The following is a 23678-nucleotide window of genomic DNA, read 5'->3' on the forward strand; positions in this document are numbered from 1 at the left end:
CCCAACATCCACAGCAGTCCTTGCTCTCTGTGCTCATGCAGCGGCCTGGACTCTGCTGGCAATGAACACCGAGACTGGAAGACAGAAATATGGCTGAAACTGAAAACGCCTCTGCTACATAAACAGATGAAATTCATTGCACTACCAGTTTCCAAATGCAGACCTTGGAGAAAATGCCAGCCCGTGGATGGTTAAGAGTTTCAGCATATTGGGCCAGATTCCAAAACCCTCAAGCCAGTTAGTAATTAACAGACATCTAGGTCCTCCACATGAAAGAAGTCTATTGTTAAAACGGTGACACAAATTTTTCCTTTCCTTTTCCTAGCCAGTCTCTGCCTGTGTTTTAAGATTCCCTTAGGACTGTAACAGCCTATGATTTTAGAACCTCCCCTTCTCAAACAGACAATTTGTCAGACTTTTAGTTGCCAAGAATGCAAACATGCTTACACCAGAGGTAGAACAAAATTCATATACAGACTTCTCAGAGACCCACAATCTTCCTTTTCTTTCATTTAATACCTGGGAGAAAAAAAATTATCTGAAAAACCTTCTACCATATCTACAATACCAAAAGAATTACAAAACACAGTAACAAAACGTACTGAGGACCTGTAAATACTCTGAGTCCAATTAGTGAGCTACATACCTACAGGGAATATTAGCCTGTGTCTTCACAGATAATGATGTGTTGCAGCAAAATTTCTAAGATAAACTAAAGGCTGCCTCACTAAAACCATTTTGTTGATGATCAACTTGTAAAGCAGGAATGATCTATGATTTGCAGTGAATTGCCTGTTCTCTGTTCTGTTACCTTACTGAAGATAGACTTGTGAATAACAAGAGGCTACATATAAACCACAGAAACTAATCAATGTAATAAAAAAGTAGATTATATCAGAGTTGCATTTTGAAAGGATGAAGTGCAGACTGTAAGGGATTCATCTGTAAGGGAGCAAGTTAAATCACCAAGGATAACAGGGAAAATGTGACAGAGCAGGAGCTGGCAGAAGTATTCAATGGATATGATGACACTTTAAGAAGAGTCAATAAAACAAAGAGCCAAGCCTATCAGAAAAGGACAGAAAGCTCTATCAGAATAAAAAAAATAAATAAAAAAAACCCAAAAAAACCCCAAAAAACCAAAAACCACATTTTCTGAATGCCCATGGCTTTCCAAAGTCTATGGCTTTGACTGCTTTGCCGTTTGCTGGAGCTTGACTTGCGTGTCTCTACCTCACCCAAGTCTATCTGGTCATACAAGGAAAAACCCAAATCCCCACGGCATTCACAGTGAAAAAACCATCCCTGGAGAAGAGAACTAGATTCATTCCTTTGAGACCAGGTTCACCTCCTCCCACTCCAAGGAACTACTTGCACTCTGCCTGTCTATGCAATTGCTCATTTTAACTCTCGGCACATGACCAGACCTATGTAACGACAGCTCAATTCAGCAACTCAGCCAACAGCACCATTCTCCAGGACAGTCGGTCCTTTCGCTGTCACCCCGTGGGAGCGCTGCCCTCACCTCTGGCTACGGGGAGTCAGTCCAGGTGCAGACTGCAGAGCCCCAGGAAGCTCCCGCTGCTGCTGGAGGAGAGCTGCAGGCAGGTTGCTGGGATGTCAGATCAGCATCGCTGGTGAGCTTCTGCCACCTAACAAGTTTGGGAAGAACTGAGCTTACTGGTTCACCGGCAGAATTTGCTGCTATGTTGCAGAAAGCCTATCTTAGAGTTCCAGGCTAAAAGCAAAAGGAAGGAAACTCAGACATGTTTACAAAGTGCCTCATTAATTTTGTCCTAAGTCTTTAATTTAAAGAAAGATGTAGTTACTATTTTTTTTGCTTCAAGTAGCAAGCATAATCTATTAGTACTTTCTAATATATTCATAAAATTCAAAATTTGTCTAAGGCAGGTAGTCATGTTCTTTCAGATTCTTCCAGCATAGGGCTCCATCTTCTCTGCATTTAGTTTATTCCGTATATACAATTGTAAAGCCATAAGTGTTCCCTAACATTCAGCATTCACAAGCACATTTATTAATAATTCACCAAAGCGAGATTAATCTGCAAGCATCACCTCATAATGCAGAATATTCCAGGAGCAAGAAAAGCTTGTGCTTAATTTTAAAATGAACAATTACAAGGGAGATGTCCCTTTTATAAATCATAATAAACTACTATTTTATTGAGACATTTGCCAGCAATCAGGAGCGCTGAGCCACCCTCTTCCCAGCAATGCTGCTGTGAGCTGTCTCATTCCTGTCTGGGGAGCTGGGCAGCTCTCACGGGCTGAGCTTCAGCCACAGATGGAGGCACGTCTGTGTAAACATTTAAAAGGTTTTATACGAGTACAAAGCAGATGCTGGACATCAAAATCTTCTGGAGGATCTTGGGTCAGATGAGAGCTGCATGTCACGTAAACACAGCATTCCCGTCCCCACAATAATCACATTTCTACCCCCCGCCACGAGATATCTACAAGATGGGAAATATTTTCTCAATTATTGAAGCATGTTTATCTCTACAGTTTTAAAGTAGTGGCAAAAAAGAAGCGACAAAAAAAGCACCCTCCCTGCTTTTTGAGAACAGATTATATTTTTGCCCCTGTGAAAAACATCTCTACATAACCACAACACCAACACTCGCAAAGGCAACGCAGCCGCAAATTTTAAAGGGAGATATAAAACTTTATTTTCGCATTTCGAACAGAAACGGGCAGCCACAATTTAGCGCTCCATACGGCAGCAGCGCAGCCAGCAAGGAAGAAGAGCAGAGGCCACAGCGATGTTACGCAACTCCACGTACCGAACGCTTTAATTTACGAAACATTAATGAGCAGAGGGCAGCCGGACACCAGCCCGACGCCCCGATCTCCTCCCGGCCCCAAGATGGCGCCGGCGCCCCCACAGCCCCGCGCACAGCCCGCCCCCCGGCCCGCCCCCTCCAACATGGCGGACGCACCTCCAGTCTCTCGGCCGTGCCCCCGCCCTGCCTGCGCCGCCTCTCCGCAGCCGCGCGGCCCCGCCCCCTCCCCGCCCTCCCTGCTTTTCCATTGGTCGCTGCCACCGCCCCTCCTGCCCCCACAACCAATGGGAAGAGAGGGAAGGGCTGAGCACGCGCGAGGCCCCGCCTCATGTGGGACCGCCCACATCCAGGCTCTCGCTGTCCCCGGCGGGGTTGCGCCCCCTGGCGGTCGGCAGCGCGGGTGCAGCGTTGGACGAGAAGAAGGAGGAGGAGGAGGAGGAGAAGAAGAAGAAGAAGGAGAGGGGAAGCAGCAGCAGCAGAAGCAGAAGCTGGCGGGGGCCTGGCCGAGGCCCCGAGGGGTGCGGGAGTGACCTGGGGCCCCAGCCCTGGCCGCAGGCACGCCCCATGCCGGCCTTCCAGCCCGAGCGGCACCCCGGCCCCTGCCCACCGGCCTTCGGTGCGGGCCCCGCGGCCGTGGCGGAGCGCAGCGAGACCCCGACCTGAGCCTGGCTCGGCGCCGCCACAGCGCCGGGGGCAGCTCTCCGAGCAGAGCCCCGGAGGATGGAAGAGAAAAGCAGTAAGCCTTTTAAAAGTTATATATAGAAATATATATGTATGCGTGTTTTGGGCAGCCATTAGTCTTGTAAGAAACATTTTTAGGAGTCAACTGTCTTGACCTATTTTCCCGTTCAACTCAATGAAGTAACCAGAATGAATGGCAAGGTTTGGGGTTGATTTCTTTTTTCAGCTACAGCATAGAAAAGATGAAGGAGCGAACGTAAATGAGACATGTTTTACACTGTGTGTGTCATTATGGGCTGCCCGCGGAGGTGGTGGGGCCACTGTCCCTGCAGGTGTTTAAGGGAAGGCTGGATGTGGCGCTCAGTGCCATGGTCCAGTTGGCATCCTGCAGCTCGGTCATGGGTTAGGCTGGATGATCTCAGAGGTCTTTTCCAACCTAATTGATTCCATGATTCATGGAGATAAAAATTTGGAATCTTCAATGTGGTTGAAGAGTGCTGTCTTACTTAGTATTCTTGCAGTGAAGGGTGTCTTGCATTTGTCAAGAAGCAGATTCAGTAATTTATTCGCCTAGAAACAACTTTCCCTTTTTTCCCTAAATAAATTGATTTAGCTATAGTACTGCTGTACTGAGCACATCAATTTAGGGAAAAAAAACCCTATGAGTTAATGGGCAAGGGAGTTGTGTAGGCTCATTTGAATGTGCTGGAAAGTTTGCGTCATCTTGTAACAACTTTGTGCTTGAAGGACAGTAAGAAATGACCTAAGTAAAAAAATTTCCTCACACTGCTTGTTTGAGTGTTCCTCAGCTAGAGCTTGACAAGGCGTGGGATGACTGTTTAAAAGGGGAGTGACTATTTCAACACAACATTCTCACACAGTGCTCCTCCACTGATGCCCACTGTAGTATTTACTAGTATAAATTTTGAAAAGCTGAGTAGGTACAATTATTTTTAATTTCTCACCTGATCTCTTACTCACTTGTCCATTCTGTACCTCTTGCAGTGCTGTGTGACCTCTTTGAAGAGCAGAACCTTACCAGTCCCAGGGAGGAGAGCACTGAAGGTAATATAATTTGGATTTATGGAGGGAAAGAGGAAAGTAATGTATATTTGGCACTGCTTCTGATATGAAAATTATTACTACTGGAAGACAAGAGTTTTCCTTTTATGGTGTAAGAGGTTTGTAAGCAGCACTACAGGAAATGCACCCAGGCTGTTTATCTGGTGGCTGGAGTAAGTAGCCCTGATGTTGGCTGCTTGTTGCTTGCTCTAGCATCATTGCCCTGCACTGGGAAAAAAGAGATATGTGGTCACAAGGATTCTATAAAGGGAAAAGAAAATCCTTGGAGCCAGATGCCAGTGCACACCCTGATCCCTCAGCTGGAAAGATGGTTCTGAATGCTGGCAAGGTAGATGTATCTGGTGTCTGCTCATTCCGTCCTTCTGGCTGTGATTGGTGATAGCAGCATTAGCACTGGAGAGATCAGTGGTGTGGACATCTGTCTTTTTTGAAATGAAAATGATACTACAAACAAAAATGCAATCTTTGCTTCTCTGTGCAAAACAAAGCTTTTGCTGCTGGAGTTTTGGAGCACTCCAGCATGAAAACTGGGGAAGCATTTCCAAGGTGAGTGTTTTATTTCCCTATAACCTACAAATTATTATAGCTGAGGACCCAGAAACAATAAACTGTTCTGTCACCCATCCTCTGAATGAATCCATCCACAGTGCTATCCAGATTTAGTCAATGTATGGAAATAGCTGAAAACATGTAGTGAATAAGGACAGCAGTTTTAATCTGCAGTGGAGAAACTTTTTACTAGAAGTTCAAAATGCATATTTTCAATTGAATGTGTTTTAAAATTTTTATTTTAAACACAAATATTAAATATACTTTTTGTTCTATTAAATTTGTGATACTGTCATGAACAGCAAAAGGGTGGGAATGGCACAGGGCAGGTGGTGTCCCTTGGACCAGTAGTGTAGATTTCCAAAAATTGCTGTAACTTTTTCTGTAATTGGACTTTAGGCTTTCCACATGTTTAAAAAAATTCTGTTAATATAAGAGATAATTAAATTTTGTTGAGAGTTAGTGGCAAATCAAGCAATATCACAAGAGAAAAGTACTTTTATTATTGCCTGTTGATATTAAATGTTATGCCTTTAGCTGCTGGTGACATGAGCAGCAGGGGTTGTGACAAAAGTTTGTTACTTCTTTCACTGCTGTCATGGTGCTTTTGAGAGTAACCACACTGCCATAGCATCACTGGGCTTCAGCTACCCTGGGTGACAGAAGTCATTCTCTACTAAGTCAAAAAATGAAGGAATGTTATTTATGAGCCTGAAAGGAATGCAGTATTTCTTGACTGCTGGGAAAGTGTTATCCCAGCACCAACAGAGATTTGCTTTCTGAAAGTGGAATGTAAAACCTAGTGTGGTGACAGTGGTGACTCCACCTCTACAAATTGAGTAGAAAAACAGATTAGCTTATGCTTTTGTGCTTGGTCATTGAAGAAGAGCAAAATTAACTGAGAAAGAGCTGGTTCTTTCTTCTGCCATCATCTTTTGACACACTGAAACATATTTCCTTTTCAAGTCCTTGACAAAGATGCACAGCTAAAATTTTTACAAGACCCTTCATGATTGGGCTTAGCACCTCAAAGGTGCATACCTTTGAAAGAGAAGAAGTCCTAAACCAGTAGCTTAAAAACATTTCTTTAAACAAAATGTTTATAAATATTTCTCATAGAGGAAGGAGGCATGATATATGGGGTGTGTTAGTTATTTCAACTGATACTCCTTGTTGAACAGCATTCATCAAACTGCTTTTATCAGAAAATATTTTGAAAGTGTTTTCCCTGACAAAACATACCAAAACTAACGATGGGACAGGATAGTCAGCCTGTGCAGCTAAGAGAGGTTACAGCTATAAAAAGAAATCCCAGTGTCTTTTGTCAAGTAAAATATTCGGTTCATTCAGTTGAAAATATTCTCTGTGTCACTTTTGTGAATTTCAGTGATTCATTTTTAGTGGGACTCATTTGCTGGCCTTTGAAGAAAGGCTTCCACAGCTCCTTTTGTGACCTGCTTAAAAAGTTGCTTGAAGGAGCATTGTGCACCATTGCAAGCCACTCCAGTTCATCACTTGACTTCTTGAACACTTTACTTGTTTCACTTTCTTTATTAGGTTTAGGAATAGACTTCTGGAGGTTTAATGAATCCTGCTGTACTGATTGTTTTTTCAGAAGTGGCTCCAAATCAAATGACTGGGAGCCTTTGAATAGTCCACTAGGAGTTTGCATGTTTTTAGACTTCTCAGGAGCTGTAAATGGTAATTTGCATTTCAGGTGATGTGAAGACATTTTGGACACTATTGGGAGGTAGAAGAGTGGATGTCATATTTGAGCAGCTGCAGAATGTGCTGTCCTTGCTGAAGGAAAAGATCAAGAATGGAACTGCAACAAACCAAGGTTTGAAATCCTTGTGGTGGTTAAACTGGACTGCAGGGTAGCTGTGGCCTGCATTGTGTAGTCCATGCGATATCTGCCATAATCCATATATCTCTGAATTTTAATAACTTAGCTGTTGGTGGTTTTAAGAACTTTAAAAATGTCTTTTCTTTTTTAAAAAATAAAAGTAATTTCAGGTACAATTGGCTATTTTCTTGTTTTGCCTGTATACTTTTTTAACAATGAATGGCTCTTAAGCTTGTGGAACTGAAATATTCATTTTTGAGAAGTAATGAAATATCTGCAGTGCTTTGTGTTTCATTTATCATCAGAACTTTTAGCCTTTCAGGCTGTTGTCAGTGAATTGAGTGGTTTTGGAGTAGGATAATAATCACCTCAGTATTATTTTTTGTCAGAGACTCCATTATAACATGAAACAATAGTAGAAAAATGTGACACTAATGCATTTCAGATTGTTCCTGATTTTCAAGGAAATAAGCTTCCTCTGTCTACATCAAAATACACTAAAATCATAAATCTGATAAGATTTGAGCAGTACACAGATTTCTTTTTACTGGTTTATTTAATTGAGTAAAATTGCTTCTTTTTGTTAAGTGACCTATCTAAATGTAATCTATGGCTCTTAATGGGTTTTTTTTGTGCAAGAAAATGTACAGTGGTGTAAGATGCTTTAAAACTAATATAGGCACACACACTCTGCGTTATATATATAGCACTTCCTATAAACTGGAAGTGCCATTTTTTGTGTTCTTGAGCTCCCACATCTTGACTGTTACAGCAAAATATCAAAGCAGTGCAGAGATAAAAGTTGAACTTGAATCCCCAGATGATGCAATGAATCTGTGATGAAGTTCAGTTTGAATTTTTCAGTGCTTTGTCCTGGAAAGGTTTCAAGCAAAAATATTAAGGTGGATTTTGCTGAGAGTTGTCTGCCAGCTTGTAAAATTTATGGTATGGGGTAAGAGGTTGAGACAGAAAGGGTGTCTTGCATTCTTCTATCTGAAGGCCATTTCCACCAATTTAGAAGTAGCATTAATTTGGTTTGCCAAGTTCCAGCACTTCCTAGCCTGAAGATGATCAGTCTGTTGACCAAGGCAGAGGTTTACACTAAATTGTCTTGATATATATTGATATATATTCCTGCCACCAGTTTGTGTGTTTGGAGACATTCCAGCAGCTTTCCAAAAGCTGATGGATATTCAGTGCCAATTCACAACAATTCACAGTGCTGTGAGCTGTAACCATTTTGTAATTCCTCAATGTGTCTGCTCAGGTCTGTGGTGCAGCACGTTTCTAGTAATATCAGTCTTGAGATGCTCTAGGTGAGCAAGTGAGGAGAAACAAATGTCTGTGGAGGGTTTAACACTTGTTTTGCCTATTGTCATCATTTGAATCCAACTTAGTATCTGTTTTGGTTTGGTTTTTTTTGCATAGAGTGCTGGCAGGCTTGGGCATTGGTGAATGAAGCTAATCTAGGTGATCTCTTAACCTTGCCAAATGGTATGTGCATTTCCATTGCGTTTGTTTGGTGTGTGGATTTAATTTGTCTTGATTTACTCGCTAGAAGCTCAATTCCCTTTTTGAAATCAATAAAATAGATCTGAGAAGGCCATTAGCATTACAATTAAGAAAGCCTAATTATTAATTTCCTCAAGTACTGAACTGTGAACTCTCAGCTGGGTTTGTATTTTTGTGGTTTGTGTGTATAATACTTGTACCACAGGAAGAGAATTTGGACTAGTAAGCCCTTATGAACCCCAGTTATCTGTGAGCAGTTATCCTGTGCATGGCTCCACTGGCTGTAATAGCTTGGCATCGTTTTATCTCTGGCAATGAAGGGAGATCTGTAAATGTGTTTCATGTGCATGTTCTTTCTGGTCACTTTGAAAACCACATGGAAGGTTTTTCAGTGGGACACTTGCTACCAAGCTTTTTGTTAGCTGTAGTTCATAGCAGTGCCTTGTTTGTAATGTGTTTTGTTAATTATCTCTTTAGTAACTAAAGTAAATTCAATGATAAATTGAAATCTGGCTTGATGAAGATTTTGCTCACATTCAGTTTTTTTCAGTAACCGATGAATTGAATGGAGATGATGCACAGGAAACCAAACCCAAACTGCAGCCTCTTCTTCCAGATGACAATGCTGTAGACACTGTAGAAGCTTCTGACAGGTCAGTGCCTTCTTTCAGTTCCTTATTTGACATATTCTCTACTCCAGTTGAGAGAGCTCTAAAATTTGTGTTTCTAAAGTCAATGTTTTAAACCGAATTTGAATCCTTTGAGTTTTCAAAGTGAAAATGTTTTTAACTTGACCTATGTGGAAAACCTGAGGTTTTGGATAGACTTGTTTAATTTCCCGCATGAGAACATTGCAGAATAGGGCATGGTTGTGAATAAAGGTTCATGAGTGTTATCAGGGTTAGGACTTGAGCATCAGTTCTCAGGCTTTCCTTAGTGTGCAGATTGTCAGGTGTGTAACTTAGTCTCTCTTTGTTTAGTATTTAGCCTCAGGTACTGATTTGAAAGATGGGGGCAAATACATTGTGTGGTATTTTCTGGGGTCCCCGTGGTAGGAAGGAAATTATGAATCTGACTCCATGTTCTTAGAAGACTAATTTATTACTTTATGTTACTATATTATATTAAAGAATACTAAACTAAAACTATACTAAAGAATAGAGGAAGGATACTTACAGAAGGCTTAGCAAGACACTAATGAAAAACCTGCGACTCTCCAGAGTCCTGACACTGCTGGACCGTGATTGGTCATTAAGTAAAAGCAATTCACATGTTGGATAAACAATCTCCAAACCACATTCCAAAGCAGCAAGACACAGGAGAAGCAATCAGATAATTATTGTTTTCATTTTTCTCTGAGGCTTATTAGCTTCCCAGGAGAAGAAATCGTGGTGAAGGGATTCTTCCAGAAAATATGACAGTGACAACGTTGTTCCTTTTTTTAAAATTTCCTTGCTGTGTTTTAGCGTGTAAGCTCTGGGAAGAAGCTTTTTTTTTTTTTTAATGCAACTGAATATGTTCTTTATATGTTGTTAGGACGGTTACACCATATGAAACTTTGGGTCTTCTTTTTCAGCAATGGGGCTAAAAATATTGAACTGCTGAAAATCTGAACACAGCACTGGTTGTCTAAGATGCTGCTCTTCTTTTTTTTTCTTTTTTCCTCTTTTACTTCTAGTAGCGAAAAAGAGGACATGGAAAAAACCTGCTCAGGGAGTAAAGAAGCACCAAGCAAAATTCAACCTTTAAAAGTTCAGTATCAGAACCACAAGTGCTCTAGTGCATGTCTTGCCAACAGAGCAGTGGGTTCCTACAAGGGGGAAAATCCTCTGAAGATCCCCATCCTGTTTGACTTCCAAAGACGCCATGCGAAAGCAGACTGCCTTTCGAAGCCGCTGGATGTGAATTACAAAGCTCCTTGTGGTCGGAGTCTGAGAAGCTTTCGAGATGTGCGGAACTACTTGTTTGAAACAGAGTGCAATTTCTTGTTTGTTGATCACTTCTCCTTCAACACCTATGTGCTGTTGGGCAGGAACACCATGAATCCCGAGCCCCTGGTGTTTGAGTTCGATATCAGCGACGGGGCCGAGTCTGTGCCCATCTCCTTCTGTAACAACCTCGACCACGCAAGATTGCCTTATTTCAAGTATCGGAAGTCCTCGTGGCCACGTGGATATTATCTCAACAATCTCTCCAGCCTGTTTGTTGATTCCTGTGACTGCACAGATGGCTGCATCGATAGGTGGGCAGAAACATCTCATCTCGGGCCAGTGACATACGATGCCCCAATAGCAGAGTGGTGGGGTGTGAAGGCACAGTACCAAATAGAACCAGCACTGCTGGAATATCTTTGCCATGCTTTGTGTTGAGTGACACCATTGTGTCTTCTCCAGAGCTTGGGTGTTCCCACTGGTCCACTCTCTGTTGTAGGGAAGGCAGTGATCAACAGGTGGATTATTGTGTTTCTTTTCCTTTCTTCCAAAGTGGCAGTGCTTCTTCTCCAGGTGGAACTGACAAGCAGATATCTTGGCTTTGGAAAAAGAGTAGGGACGGGAGTCTTGTGCCAGCAGAGGCAGGGAAGGATCCTGCCTGACAATTTCTGCTGCAGTTCCTACTGTTGAATGGCATCCTGTAGATGGGGTGAGACAGCCTTGAGGGATCAGATCATTTGGACCTTAGTGGTTTACTGAGGGCAGACGAAGAAACATCCCCGTTTCCAACATCTACATGTCATCCTTCCCCTTGTCTAAACAGAAACTACAAAACTCAGTGGTTACAGAGTACATTTGTGGTCTGAGCAGTTCCAATACTCTTGCTCATTGTCATCTTTTTCTAAATCCCAGTAACTGAGCTACAGACACTGTGGAAAGCTGCCACAGTTACCATATGCAAGTTTGGTGGTATTTTTGTCTACTTTCTTGAAGGATGTATGTGTGATCTCTCTCTGCAGGCATTATTTGGTGTTGCATCCATTCTGTATTATTGACAGCTAGGGCAGTTGCGCATGCTGCTGTGCAACATAGTTGCTCATGACCCAACAAAAGCTGGAAATCACAGCCTGGTGTAATGTCTGCCAGATTTTGCAATTTAGTTTCAGCTGAGTGGTGAGAAACAGCAATTGCACAGCATGCCACTTTTTTGCATAAAGTCCCACAAGAATTTAGTTGCTTTTGATGTGCAGTTTTGGAGTTTAGGATTTGCGCAATCACTGTGACTCTGAAGTTGTCATGACATACAATGGTGAAGACAAGCACTGTTGCTTGAATTTTCCACAGTGTAAAATTCTTCACTTCTTGGGGGCTAAGGAGGGAGGAAGATAACCAAGTAGTGGCAAACAGGCTGGGATGCTGTGCCAGAAGAGATGATTTTTATTAATTTGATCCATTTGACAGTGTCCTGCCTATAATAAGTTTCTGTTGTACTTCAGCTGTTTAAATGTGCCATTTAAGGAGCTTGGCAGAGGAATGGAGTTGGGGTGAAGAGAACATGGTTATTTTAAAGCACAGGTAACCAGCCAAGAGACTAAGGAAAAAGATGCCTGAAACAGCCTTGTGGAGTAAATGGAGCAGGGAGTGGGAATACAGGTGTATATACAGAAATGTATGTGTGTGTGTATAGTCAATTGCATTTCAAATTACCTAGATTTCTGATTGATTTATTCTGCTTCAAATCCATTCTGAGATGTTTTACTCTTATTTTTAGGTCCAAATGTGCATGCCTACAGCTAACAGCAAGAGGCTGTAGTAAAATTTCTCTGTCTCCAAGTAGTAAAAGATCCCATGGGTACCGTTACAAGAGGCTGGAGGGACCTGTTCCTAGTGGGTAAGAAAGACCACAGGAGTAAAATAAGAGCACACAAATAAAACAGCAGTGAATAGTTCAGTCTAAGTGCCACAGGATTAAAATATTTGGAGGTTTTGGATTACTGAAACCTTCCATTTTTGTCACAATTTTAGTGACAGATCAGGATGCTAAAAAATAATTAATGTGACTTGAATAAGAGGGAAAAAAAACCTTTTGTATTGCAGATCCTACAGTTTTCACAGCTTAGGTCAAGCTCCAGGAGAAGTGTGAAGAGTGACCAGAATCCTAAAGATGCAGCAGCCAGCTGCTTTTGCCAGACTTTGTAATGGGTGACTCTTCCAAGAATGTCCAAAAGCCATCCAATGATTCAAATGTTTGCCCTTTCTCTTATTCAGCTCCTGTGGATTAGTAGGTGGCCTGGAGAAGAAGCTAGTTACTTCAGGTCTCTAGGAGAGGTATTATGCAAGGTAGCTTTCTGCAATAGCCAAAGGCTTAAATCTACAGGCTTGAGGAGCCCCTTTCAGTCCTCTATGTGATGTTTGTATTTGGCTGACATGCAGAATTAAAGTTGTCAGAGAACCCAGAAACAGATGCAAAAAACCCCACAATTATGAGTAGTTTTGGAAGTGGACAGCTACAGTGAAGTCCAGCATATGTGTTCTTGCTAAAATCAGTTCCAGTATAGAATTAGGTGCTTCTTAGGGATTTCAGTTTCTGTGTGATTTACTCCTATAAAACAAAAATATGGCATTTGTTTTTCTTATGCCAAAATGTATGTAATCTTAAGTATACTTATGCCAAAATCTGGCAGACAGGCTCTTAAAATTAATGAACCAGCAGTCAATAAAATCACAAGCTTCAGAGCATTGCTGCACAACCAGTTTAAGCCAGAGTCTGTATATTTCAGTCCACTGTCTTGTTGATGCTTAGAAAGGGAATTAATACCAGGAACTTTGTTATGCTAATGCATCCATTTATGTTGTGCTTTGTTTTTCTTCCCTTGCCAGGATTTACGAGTGTAGTGTGCTGTGCAGGTGTGACAAGCTGATGTGTCAGAACAGAGTTGTGCAGCATGGCATTCAAGTCAGGCTGCAAGTGTTCAACACGGAGAAGAAGGGCTGGGGTGTCCGCTGCCTGGACGACATCGACAAGGGGACATTTGTTTGTACTTACTCAGGTAGCAGGAGGGGACCTGTGAAGACATGTAACACAATTCTTCCTCTCCCACCGTGTGTGCCCTGGAGTTTTTTTGAGATCAGGGAAATACAGGGTTGGAAGAGAAGTGTGTCAATGTAATCTTAACTTGCAATATGATCAATATGAATAAGAACTTGGAAAAGCTCTGCTATGAGATGGTGACAGACAAACAAATGGAGCAAAAGCTATCTCAGACTGCTGGGTTTTTCCCTCATAAATCTGTGCATCCTATGCCACGGGTAATTTTCCTTCAGTAAAATTCTTAAAATTGTAGAATTGTTTGGGTTGGAAGGGACCTTAAAAGACACCTAGTTGCATTCCTGCCATGGGCAGGGACACTTTTCACTAGACCAGGTGGCTCAGGACCCCACCCAGAGTGACCTTGAACACTTGCAGAGATGGGGCTCTCACAGCTTCTCTGGGCAACTTGTGCCAATGCCTCCCACCTTCACAGTGAAGAAGTTCCTACTAATATTTAATCTAGATGTGCTCTCCAGTAGTTCAAAGCCATTGTCCTTTGTCTTATTACTACATGCCCTTCTCTAATTCAGTTTGTACTCCAGCCTCTATTGACATCATAGAATTACAGACAGCATTCATATTTTGCTTTCCCAAGTAATGCTCTTCTATTTGTTAATGTAAGTTTGACCTGTGCTAGTGAGTGTGACTCAGCAAACAAGCATTAAAAAAAAAAAAAAAAACAAGAAAACTTTTCTTTTTCTTTCAGGCAGATTAATGAGCAGAGCTGAAGTTTTGGGAGATAGTGAGCAAGAGCTGAAGGAGAAAAGTGCAGTGAATGATAGAGGCCATGACTTTTCTTCCAAAAAAAGAAAACTTGACCTTGGTCGTTCAGACTCAGTGATTGAACTAGTGCAGACTGAGAAAAATGACATTCTTGAGAATCAGGATTCTTTGTCTCAGGCTGTGGATAATGAAAATAAATCAACTCTGTAAGTTTATGAAAGTAAGCTTAAGCATAACAAAACTAATATTCTGCTAATCTAGGAATTATGTTGTATCACTTAGAGTATGTCCTCATATGAGGGTGGTGTTTTTTTCTTTCTGAACTTCTTTTTAAATTCCCAATTATTTGTTCTGGTGGGACAGAGTTTTCTCTCTGTATTAATTTTACTTATGTGTACCACTTGGCATTTTCTAGAAATTCAGTTCATCTCTTGGGTGTACTTGATCTATTCAAGGCATTAATGGGAATGCTAATTAGAAAGAATTAATAAAATATACTTGAAATAAATTGTTTAAAGATACTTGATGACACTGAAGGGTTTGATAATACATCAGCCACCAGCTATTCTGCCCTTTGCTCCCAGTCTCTAAACCTTTTGTTATTTGTAACATAACCTTTCCTGCCAGAAACCTTAACCTCTCCTGATAAGAGTCTGACAGCACCTCACTTTTGCAGTGAATATGTTTTCCTAGTTGAAAGCTGTACTGTCAAAACTGTTGAAAGTAGTAGCAGGAAAAGGCAAAACTCTGTAGGTGTTCTATTTTGAGATAATCTGATATCATAATAGTAAAGCAGCAGACAGTTTGGTTCTCAGCATGACAGCTGGAAAAGAATTTAAAAGCAGCTGCTGATCTCTCAAAAAAGTTTGAGCAACTGCTTTCTTACAAATGCAATAAAGAACCTAGCCTAGGTTCTCAATTTTTAAAAACAAAATACTCACACAACATGGGGTGAGGCCAGACCACAGGCTCTGCTGTAGTTCCTTCTAGAGAAGAGACTGGAACTAGAGATTGTAAGAGAAATGTGTCTTGTGATTATGGGTCTGTGTGTCTTTTATAATTTCCTTCTGATCTTTCTGTGCAGGGTCCATCTGAAGAACTCAAGTAATGCAGCAGTGAGAAGGCCTGGAACTGGAACACTTGTTTTTCGCAATCACCAGCCAGAAATGGTAATAAGTGGCTTTAACAGATTCATTTTTCACTGTGTTGAATATGTATCCTAACATTTTCATCTTGTATATTTAGATAGTTCTAATGACCTTTCTTCATGAGATTGGGTCACGCTGTGAACTAGGCTGTCATGCTGGAAGCTGCATCCCATCCCCTCTCCATTACCAATCCTTCAGCATGTTCCCCAGACCAGCACTATTTACTCTCATGGCCTTCCCTTCTCCCCCCTTCACTTACACTCCTCAAGAGCCTGAAGTAATCATTCTCCCCCTGCACTTCTTGTGTACAGGGTTAGGGGGTCAGAGTGATAATATTTGTGTGATGTCTCCCCAAAGAATGCTCAGCAGGGAGAGAAGGGAATTCCAGGATGTCTATGCAGTTTTCTCATACAGTAACAGAGTTGGGAGAACTGACCTGAATGTGACTCCTGACCTTTTATGAGTGTGAAGTGTTTCCTGCAAACATGTGCAGAGGAGGAAAACTGGTGTAAACTTATGCTGTAGGTTTTACCGGATTCATTGCCCTTATGGGCATGTGGAAGTTTCATGCTAACATTTTGCACTGCTGTCTATTCTAGGGGTCCCATAACTAATTGCCTTTTTGTGATGGGAGAGGAGAAATTATGCCACATCTGGTCATTTCATTGAAACTGTAAAAAGCATGTTTGGGATTTGGCTAAGGAACTTAAAATTCTGGTGAAATTGTTGGGACTTAAGCATTTACTTACATGTCTTAATTGCTGGGGAACTCTTTCCTGGTTTTCTGAAGGACAATTTGAAATTAAGATAAATGTTGCATTGCAGTAAATGTATTAACTTCTCAAATTCAGCCACAGGTATGCATTGCAATAGCTTTGAAACTTCAGCCTTGGAATTCTAAAAGCCGCTTGCTATGCACTTTTGGCCCAGAGCTGCATGCAGCACATCACAGCCTTTTCATTTGATACACAGGTGCACAGTACCAGCTCAGAGGAAGATGATAGTTCTCAGATTCATCAGCCAAGCAAAACAAAACTGACCAGTGGAACAAAGAAAGGAAAAGAAAGTAGGTTTGCAGAGCTCTATGTACTGCATGCTTTGTACAGTTGTGTCCCATCTGGGGATAGACTTTAATGTAGACAGTGTGAGCAGGCCACTACTTAGAGTAGAGCAATGCTGTCCATAGATGTTGAGACAAGTTGAACTGTCCAGACAGCAGCTTCTCCAATACTGTGCAGTTGTGGGAAAGTCAGCCTTGCAGATCTTGCTCTGTCACACCCAGTACCTGTTCCAGCCAACAAAAATTGAACAGGATATAACACTGGGGTGGGGGGACGTCAAGCTGGAGAGGCAGTGTGAAACTGATGCTATTTGCACATCCATTTTGCTTCTGTCTTAATTACAGTTTGTGATTCTCTTGGGAATTAAGGTGGAGAATGATAAAAAATGCTATGTGGGAAAAGTCAGTCTGGAATGGGATTTGAGAACAGTGAGACACTAGGTCACTCAGAAGCACCTTGAGCAAGTGCTTTAGGCATCACAGCAGGAAACAGCCATTTGTTGGGAGGATTGATGAGAGACATGGAAAAATTGTGTTCTAGACTTGTAGATAGTAAGTAAGCTGCCTAGATTCTGGAGGATGTGAGAAAAGTGGGTGGCTAAGAGTTTGGGGCCAAACAAGGGAAAGGCTTTGGCATTAAACTGCTGTTGAGAAATAACATACATGTCCATTGACAGAATGCGCCCAGCAGCAGAAGAAAGAGCATCTGATGGACATGGGACAGACTGACTCTGCTGGTGTAGAGATTGCAGGATGTGAAAGGAAGAGTCTGTCACTGCAGGGTGTTGAGTGTGGCAAGCCCAGTGTGCTGGATGACACTTGTGTTGTGAGGCCATCCAGCAATGCACCGCTAAAAGCTGACTGCAGAGAAAATAGCAGGCAGCCAAAACAAGATGCACTTTGTGAGGAGTTTGAGGGTGATGGGATGCCTCCCAAGAACAGTAATGAAGAAAATATTTATGTACTGGATGCCACAAAAGAAGGAAATGTGGGTCGTTTTCTAAATGTAAGTACTAAATTGCATGGGTTCTCTTTGTTGCCTCTGCAAATTTACTTATTTAAGCTTACTTATTTAAGTACAATTACAAATTTACTTATTTAAGCTTAGACTAGAAAGTTTTTGCACATAAGCAGTATAGGTAGTGGGTGCATGACAAGAGAGGCACATGTGGTGCTCCCTGCCATCACAGGTGACAGCACAATAGGTTGGGTCACACTGGCTGTTCAATTGCCAAGTACCTCCAGCTAAAACAAATAGTTCATAGACTCATCTGCAGGTACAATGCAAATAATTTATTTCTTCATTGGCATGAACATGCCTTCCTTACACAAATAATTTATTTCTCCTCATTGGCATGAATATGTCTTACAGCAAAACTCTTGCATGTGTTTAAACTGTTCTTTCTTGCAGAGGTATTATGATGTTAATATTAGTAGTGCATCTTTCAGAAGCTTTCCTTCTGTTCTCATGAGCATACACATGTTCTTACCTGTACCTGAGTGACCTTTCACATCTTGTTCTTGGCCAGCACACAGTCATGCAATCCACTGCTTGCTCCCTAGCACTGCTGCCCTGGCAATGGCATTGGGTGATAAACTTTCCATGTGGGCTCAAGAAGGGAAGGAAGAAACTGCCTTTAGTGGTGACAGATATCTGACACAAAATGATATCTGACTTCGTTTTTCAGCCAATGATGTGGTGTTGGGCTGTTACTAATTCAGATATTCTGTTTTACAGCACAGCTGCTGCCCAAATCTCTTTGCACAAAGTGTGTTTGTAGAAACTCACAACAGAAGTTTTCCATGGGTTGCATTCTTCACAAACAGGTGAATTTCTGGAAGTTTAATGTTGTTCATTCAAGGCACGAGGAGGAAAAAAAACCCACTGCTCACTTATTGGAGTATAATTATACTGAGGGGTGGGGCAGATGCTTAGATCATAAAAGCATTAAACTGTCTTAGAGGTGACTTCTTATTATGCACTAAAGGCAGAAGAAATAGTCATTGGTTATCATTAATGAGTTTTGCTTCAGTTTTGCACTGAAATGTAAAGTAGAGAAGGTTAATTTTGATGTGTCCACTTCAGTGATGATCTTCTTCAGTGCAGGAATAGGTTTTACTCAGCATGGTCATTCAGAAGGCCAAGATCCACTCATCCTACTGTTGTGTCTCAAGGAATGGCCACCAGATCTGCCTCACATAGGGCAGGATTGAGCCCCACAGGATATTAAGGTTGAGACACTTTGTGGGCCAGAAAGGCTTCAGTCCTTTTCCTCAGAGTTGTCAAGACAAGAAGGACTTTGTGTAGCCCAGCATGTCCTGGGGATATGACAATAGGATACACAGAGGTGAAAATGTGTTCTCATAGTAAGAGATGCAGATATTTCCTTAGTGTCTAACAGAAAGAGAGGTACAGAGAGCTGGTGCCAGCAAGACACAGTATGGCAGCAGGAGAGGAAAGATGAATTGTATAAATGAAGTTGGCTAACATGCATGTCAGCAGTAGAACTAGGTGAGAACAGAACAGAGAGGGGAGAATTTGTGCCAACAAACGAAATCCACGGAACACTGATCTTCTGTGGAGCCTCGCAGCTCTGCTCCATACTGACACAGATGCTGTGGGTTGCACTGGGAGGAACTGTGAGGACAATGTTTTGAAATACATCCAAAACAGGATTTTGTTTTAGCTAGAGTCTTTCTTGCTCAGGCACTTGGTAAAGAAGTGTAGTGAGGACTGAGGCCACTGGAGAGAGATGACAGTGACAGCAAAGACACTTAGGGAAGAAGGTTGTTGAAGGAGAGTTCCCCTCGCTGGCTCTTCCATTTTCTGGACATCACCCTTTTACAACTTTTCTAAATTAAGGACTTCATCTGGATCATTGAGCTTAATTGTGTGCCTTCCATGGACTTGGCCAGTCACCTGGGCAAGTTTTATTTGTTTTACATGCCTGGCCTCTAGACCATCTCAAGTCAGCAAGTGCCAGGCTGCAGTTATGTGCTGTATGAAAAGTCCTCATTGTTTGTTCTCAGTCAGCTGCCTAGGAATTCACTGGATGTCCTCTATACCATATCCAGTGAGAAACTTCAGAGAATTGCTCTCTTCATCACAATATTCATATTTTCTTAAATTTTCCATCAGTTGTTCCTCAGCATCATAATCTCAGGTATTTAGTTTGGCATTCATTTTGGACAATGAATTTCCTGCCCTAGACATTTCTTCTATTTTACTACCAGAGCAGCTGATTCATGAGGAGCATGTGTTTAATTCTGAGTTTGAGCTTGGTGCACATAGTGCAGTTGCATTAAAAGGTAGCCTGCCAGACCAAAGATGACAGTCTTCAGCAATATAGCTAAAGATCTCTTCAAACTTCAGTGATGCACTGTACATAGGAAAAATAACAAAACTGAAAACTAAGTTAATAATTTAGATGTATTATTTATATTAATTTCCTTTTTTTTGTTTGTTTTGTTTTAAGGGGTTTTGGGTTTTTCTTTTGGTGGTTTTTGTTTTTGTTATTGTTTTGGTTTTGGTTTTTTGTTTGGTTGGCTTTGGCTTTGTAGTGGGTTTTTTTTGTTTGATTTTTGTCTCCCAGAATTTCCCCCTAGGTTACAGCACATTCTTTAGAAATAGACTCCAACCCTATTTCTAATTTCCATAGCCGAAGGAGCATGAGTGTGCCAGTGACTCCTTGTCTGCCTTGTTTCCTTCCCATCCCAAGCTGCCTGTGTGATGCTCCCTGCCCCCTACAATTTTGGGGTTTGCATGTGTGTTCTTGGTGACAAATTGTTAGCACAGTACTGTTTCACTTAGTTCAAGCAAATTAACTGTTTTATTCCTTAGACATGTGAAAGCTGGAACCGAACTCACCTGGGATTATGGTTATGAAGCTGGAAGCATGCCAGAGACAGAAATTTCCTGTCACTGTGGAGTTCAGAAGTGCAGGAAAAAAACCTTATAGGCAAAAGCTTTCCTGCTGTCAACACATCTCATACCTGGGAATTTATATGCTGGAAGGGATGACTACTCAGCAAACAGCCCTCAAGTCCGTGGTGCTAATTGCATTCAACTAAAATGCCTTTCACCTGATGATTTTTTAAATTTACATTCAAATGTCACTTTTGTAGTTTACAGAAATAGAACTGTTTGTCCTAAGAGCAGGCATCAAGCCTTTCCTAGGTAATTGGTCTTCCTCCTCCCTGCTCCCTCCACAAGCAAAGTTCACAGTGCCCTGGAAGAATTCCTGCTCCATGCCATCTGCAGCGGAGACATGACTGATGAGAGCAACAGTTCCTTGGTGTTTTCTGTGCCTCTCCACAGTGCTGAGTTAGCAAAACTCAGGTTTCTGAAATTCATTATGAATGCAAGACTGCCTGTCTGGGCACTAGGAATTGTTCAAATACACCTAAGCCTATTGCACCCAATGGGACAGATTGTCCTGAACAGAGACAGAATTAAACAGAACAGTTCTGCAGAGCTGTGTTTGTGCTACAAAATGAGCTGGACAAGTCCTGGTGCAGCAGGAGAGAAATGACTGGGTTTTGTTGGATTGCACCCCTCTCCATATTTGAGACACACAGAGAAGTCCTTGAGAAATCCAGTGTACCTCATCTCAGTGCCATATTGTGTATGGGACAGGTGGGCCACAGAATTGCTTACCACATGGTTTGTTGGTAAGAGAGAAACAAGCTGCATTGGGAGTGCAGATGCAGGAGGTGGCTCTGAAATGGAGCAAGGGATGGCTGTGCAGGTGTGTAGCTTTTGAATGTGTTGGAGCCTTGGGCAAGCAAGGAGGTGGCACAGGTGAGCAGTTTAGATGCTAGAAGAACCACTGCCAAAGGTTTCAAAAACAGTGGTTTTATTAAAAATGTTGTAAAAGTAAGACTTGAGAAGTTTGATGGCAAAGTACTCTGTTACTACAGAGGATATGATAATGATTTAAAGTTACCAATACAAAATCCAGTGGCACTATAGTACAAACCTGTGTGTGACATGGGTCACTTACCAGAAGCCTGCAGCTGATCAGGTATGTCTCAGCCTCGAGGAGGAACACTGAGAGCATCCTAGCTCACAGGGAAATCACTGCTGTACAGCCAGCTGATGAGCATGAGAGCTAAAAAAAAGGTTCCCTCAGACTGTTGTTTATGGAATAAAGTGGTTGGCTTGAAGTAAAATTACCTTTGTTGGAGAAGGTAAACATGAGACTCTTGTACTTGCACCTTTCTTTGTTCCTTGATAAATGAGTGTTGGAAAAACCACCACTATTCATGTGTTAATTGCATGGTTGGTATCCCAGATTCCAGTCCATATGCCTCAGTGCTCACCATGTCACTCTGCTCCTGTGGGGGTTTTCAGAGAAATGCTTGGAGCAAATGAAGGTCGTGGCCTGGTTATGTCCAAGCCCATACCACAAAATGAAAGATAAGCAGGAGCCAGTTCTCAGCCCTGAGGCAGAGGCAGTGGATGTCTAATGCACTCATGGCTTAGGGTTCTGTTTTAATTGGGTTGTATCTGTGCTGTGTAACTGTGGGCAAACATGGTATCTGTGGCCCTAAGTGGGTTTTTTTGTTTGTTTGTTTTGTATGCTTCAAGCTTAAAAAATCATGGGGTTGTGTTGCAACACATGATGCTCTTGGATTTTTCAAGTTTGATCATGTATAAGGAATTTCAGCCTGTTAAAAGTGGACCTTTCACAGAGATAACAGACCTGTGAACCATTCTGCTTACTATGAAACCTCAGATCTTCTCTCTCTCAGCTCTGTTTGAGAGTTTGACACATCCAGCAAGCAAACCTCTCCTCAGCTTTGGTCCCTGTCATTGCGCTCTGGGTTTGTGTGGGCTTTCACCACCCATCTTCAGGGATAAATGCAGAAGAGCAGAGCTACCCCACTGTTGGTGCAGTACCTCTTCAGAAGGTCAGAGCCACTCACTGCTACCCTGATCAGTCCCTCTGTCACTGCAGCCCCTGTGTGAGCTGTAGGCAGCACTCAGCACAGTTGCTTTTTGCTTCATTGAAGATATGAAGGTCTGTACTCAGAGGGAATATGCCTTGGGGGATCATCTTTTCAGCATTAACCAGGGACATGCCAATGTGTATGACAAAACCCACAGGTAACCCAGGAGTGCTATTAGCCTTCTAAACAAATGAAAATGCAGAAAACATCTGTGTCTATGTAAAACGTGTTTTTTAAATGCTTCAGGAGTGTTTTTAAAGCTTCAGGAGTGGGGGGTGGAAGAAGGTACATTTTACTGCTGTTGATGATATATTCCACATCAGTGGTAGGAATTAATGATACTGGGCTGGTGAGGAAGAGCCCTGTTTCTTAATGCAAGAAAACAGACCTGGTGATTTAAAAGAGGCAGCACTTACTTGCTCCATGTGGTCTGCAGCTATGGGAGAGCCTGCTGTGAATGTAGATGTCACAGAAGGCCTGTGTATGAGACAGGGCTTTTTGGCTAGCTGGGTTTATCAGGTCTGTCTCCTGCCTGGTGCTTCTTCATTGTCCTCCTCCAGACCAGAGATTGTAACTCTCCATGAGCAAAATCACCTTTCAAGGTGTGATTTCTGCCTGCTTCTGTAGTATTGCTAGAACATGTTCTGTTGAGGGGGTCCTGCAAGTATTTCTGCAGGTAGTGACCACAAGAATGCTCACCTGAGCTCTCTGCTCTGCTGACTGTTCCTCTGCTTGTCACAGCTCACAGATGAGGATATTTCTGAGCACAGCCCCTCATGTCACCCATGCTTTAGCAGAGCAGTGTGTAGAAGCACTGAGCACAAGCACTGATGGAAAAACAGATGAAGATATTCCAAGTGAAGCACCTGTGGAATGACACATTTGGGACTTCTCATCAGCCTGTCAGGGGCATCATAAACGGAGAGTGCCTGATGGGAATAAGTTGCATTGAGATGTGAATCACAGCTCTTACAGTGAGCAAGATGGTCCCTATGGAGGGACAATGGGCATATGAGGATGTATAAGGGCTCCATGGTAATAAGTATTAGTACCCAAGATAAGCATACAAGTGCAAAGACAGCTGAAGCTTATAGTGTAAGGATAAAAGAAACTGGACTGGAGCTTATTAACTTTTTTTTTTTTGCCAAAAAAGCACTGAGCATTAATTTCCAGTTCTTTCACAGAACTATATGGCTTGATAGCACAACAGTTTGAAGGAAGAGCTCACAAGGGTTTTGGACATTTTTTGGAATTCTCCACAGAGAATTTTTCCTGTGTTGAAGAACAGACTTCTGTTAG

General features: G+C 42.0%; 1 protein-coding gene across 2 annotated transcripts; it reads left to right on the plus strand.

Moving 5' to 3' along the window:
• The first annotated feature begins 3216 nt into the window (after positions 1-3216).
• On the plus strand, positions 3217-22047 carry SETDB2 (SET domain bifurcated histone lysine methyltransferase 2). Of its 2 annotated transcripts, none has more exons than XM_064714924.1 (14): positions 3217-3539; positions 4490-4549; positions 6834-6956; positions 8391-8456; positions 9025-9127; positions 10153-10716; positions 12177-12296; positions 13286-13455; positions 14203-14425; positions 15304-15388; positions 16340-16433; positions 17105-17433; positions 18166-18254; positions 20269-22047. In XM_064714924.1, exons 1-14 carry the CDS (start codon positions 3524-3526, stop codon positions 20384-20386), a joined length of 2160 nt encoding a protein of 719 aa, XP_064570994.1. In that variant the 5' UTR covers positions 3217-3523; the 3' UTR covers positions 20387-22047. The 2 variants fall into 2 exon arrangements, with proteins under 2 accessions (XP_064570994.1, XP_064570999.1); XM_064714929.1 differs by having other exon boundaries at positions 10156-10716.
• The last annotated feature ends 1631 nt before the right edge of the window (positions 22048-23678 follow it).

Source organism: Zonotrichia leucophrys, chromosome 1, assembly GCF_028769735.1.
Source record: "Zonotrichia leucophrys gambelii isolate GWCS_2022_RI chromosome 1, RI_Zleu_2.0, whole genome shotgun sequence".
Classification (NCBI taxonomy): Eukaryota; Metazoa; Chordata; class Aves; order Passeriformes; family Passerellidae; genus Zonotrichia; species Zonotrichia leucophrys.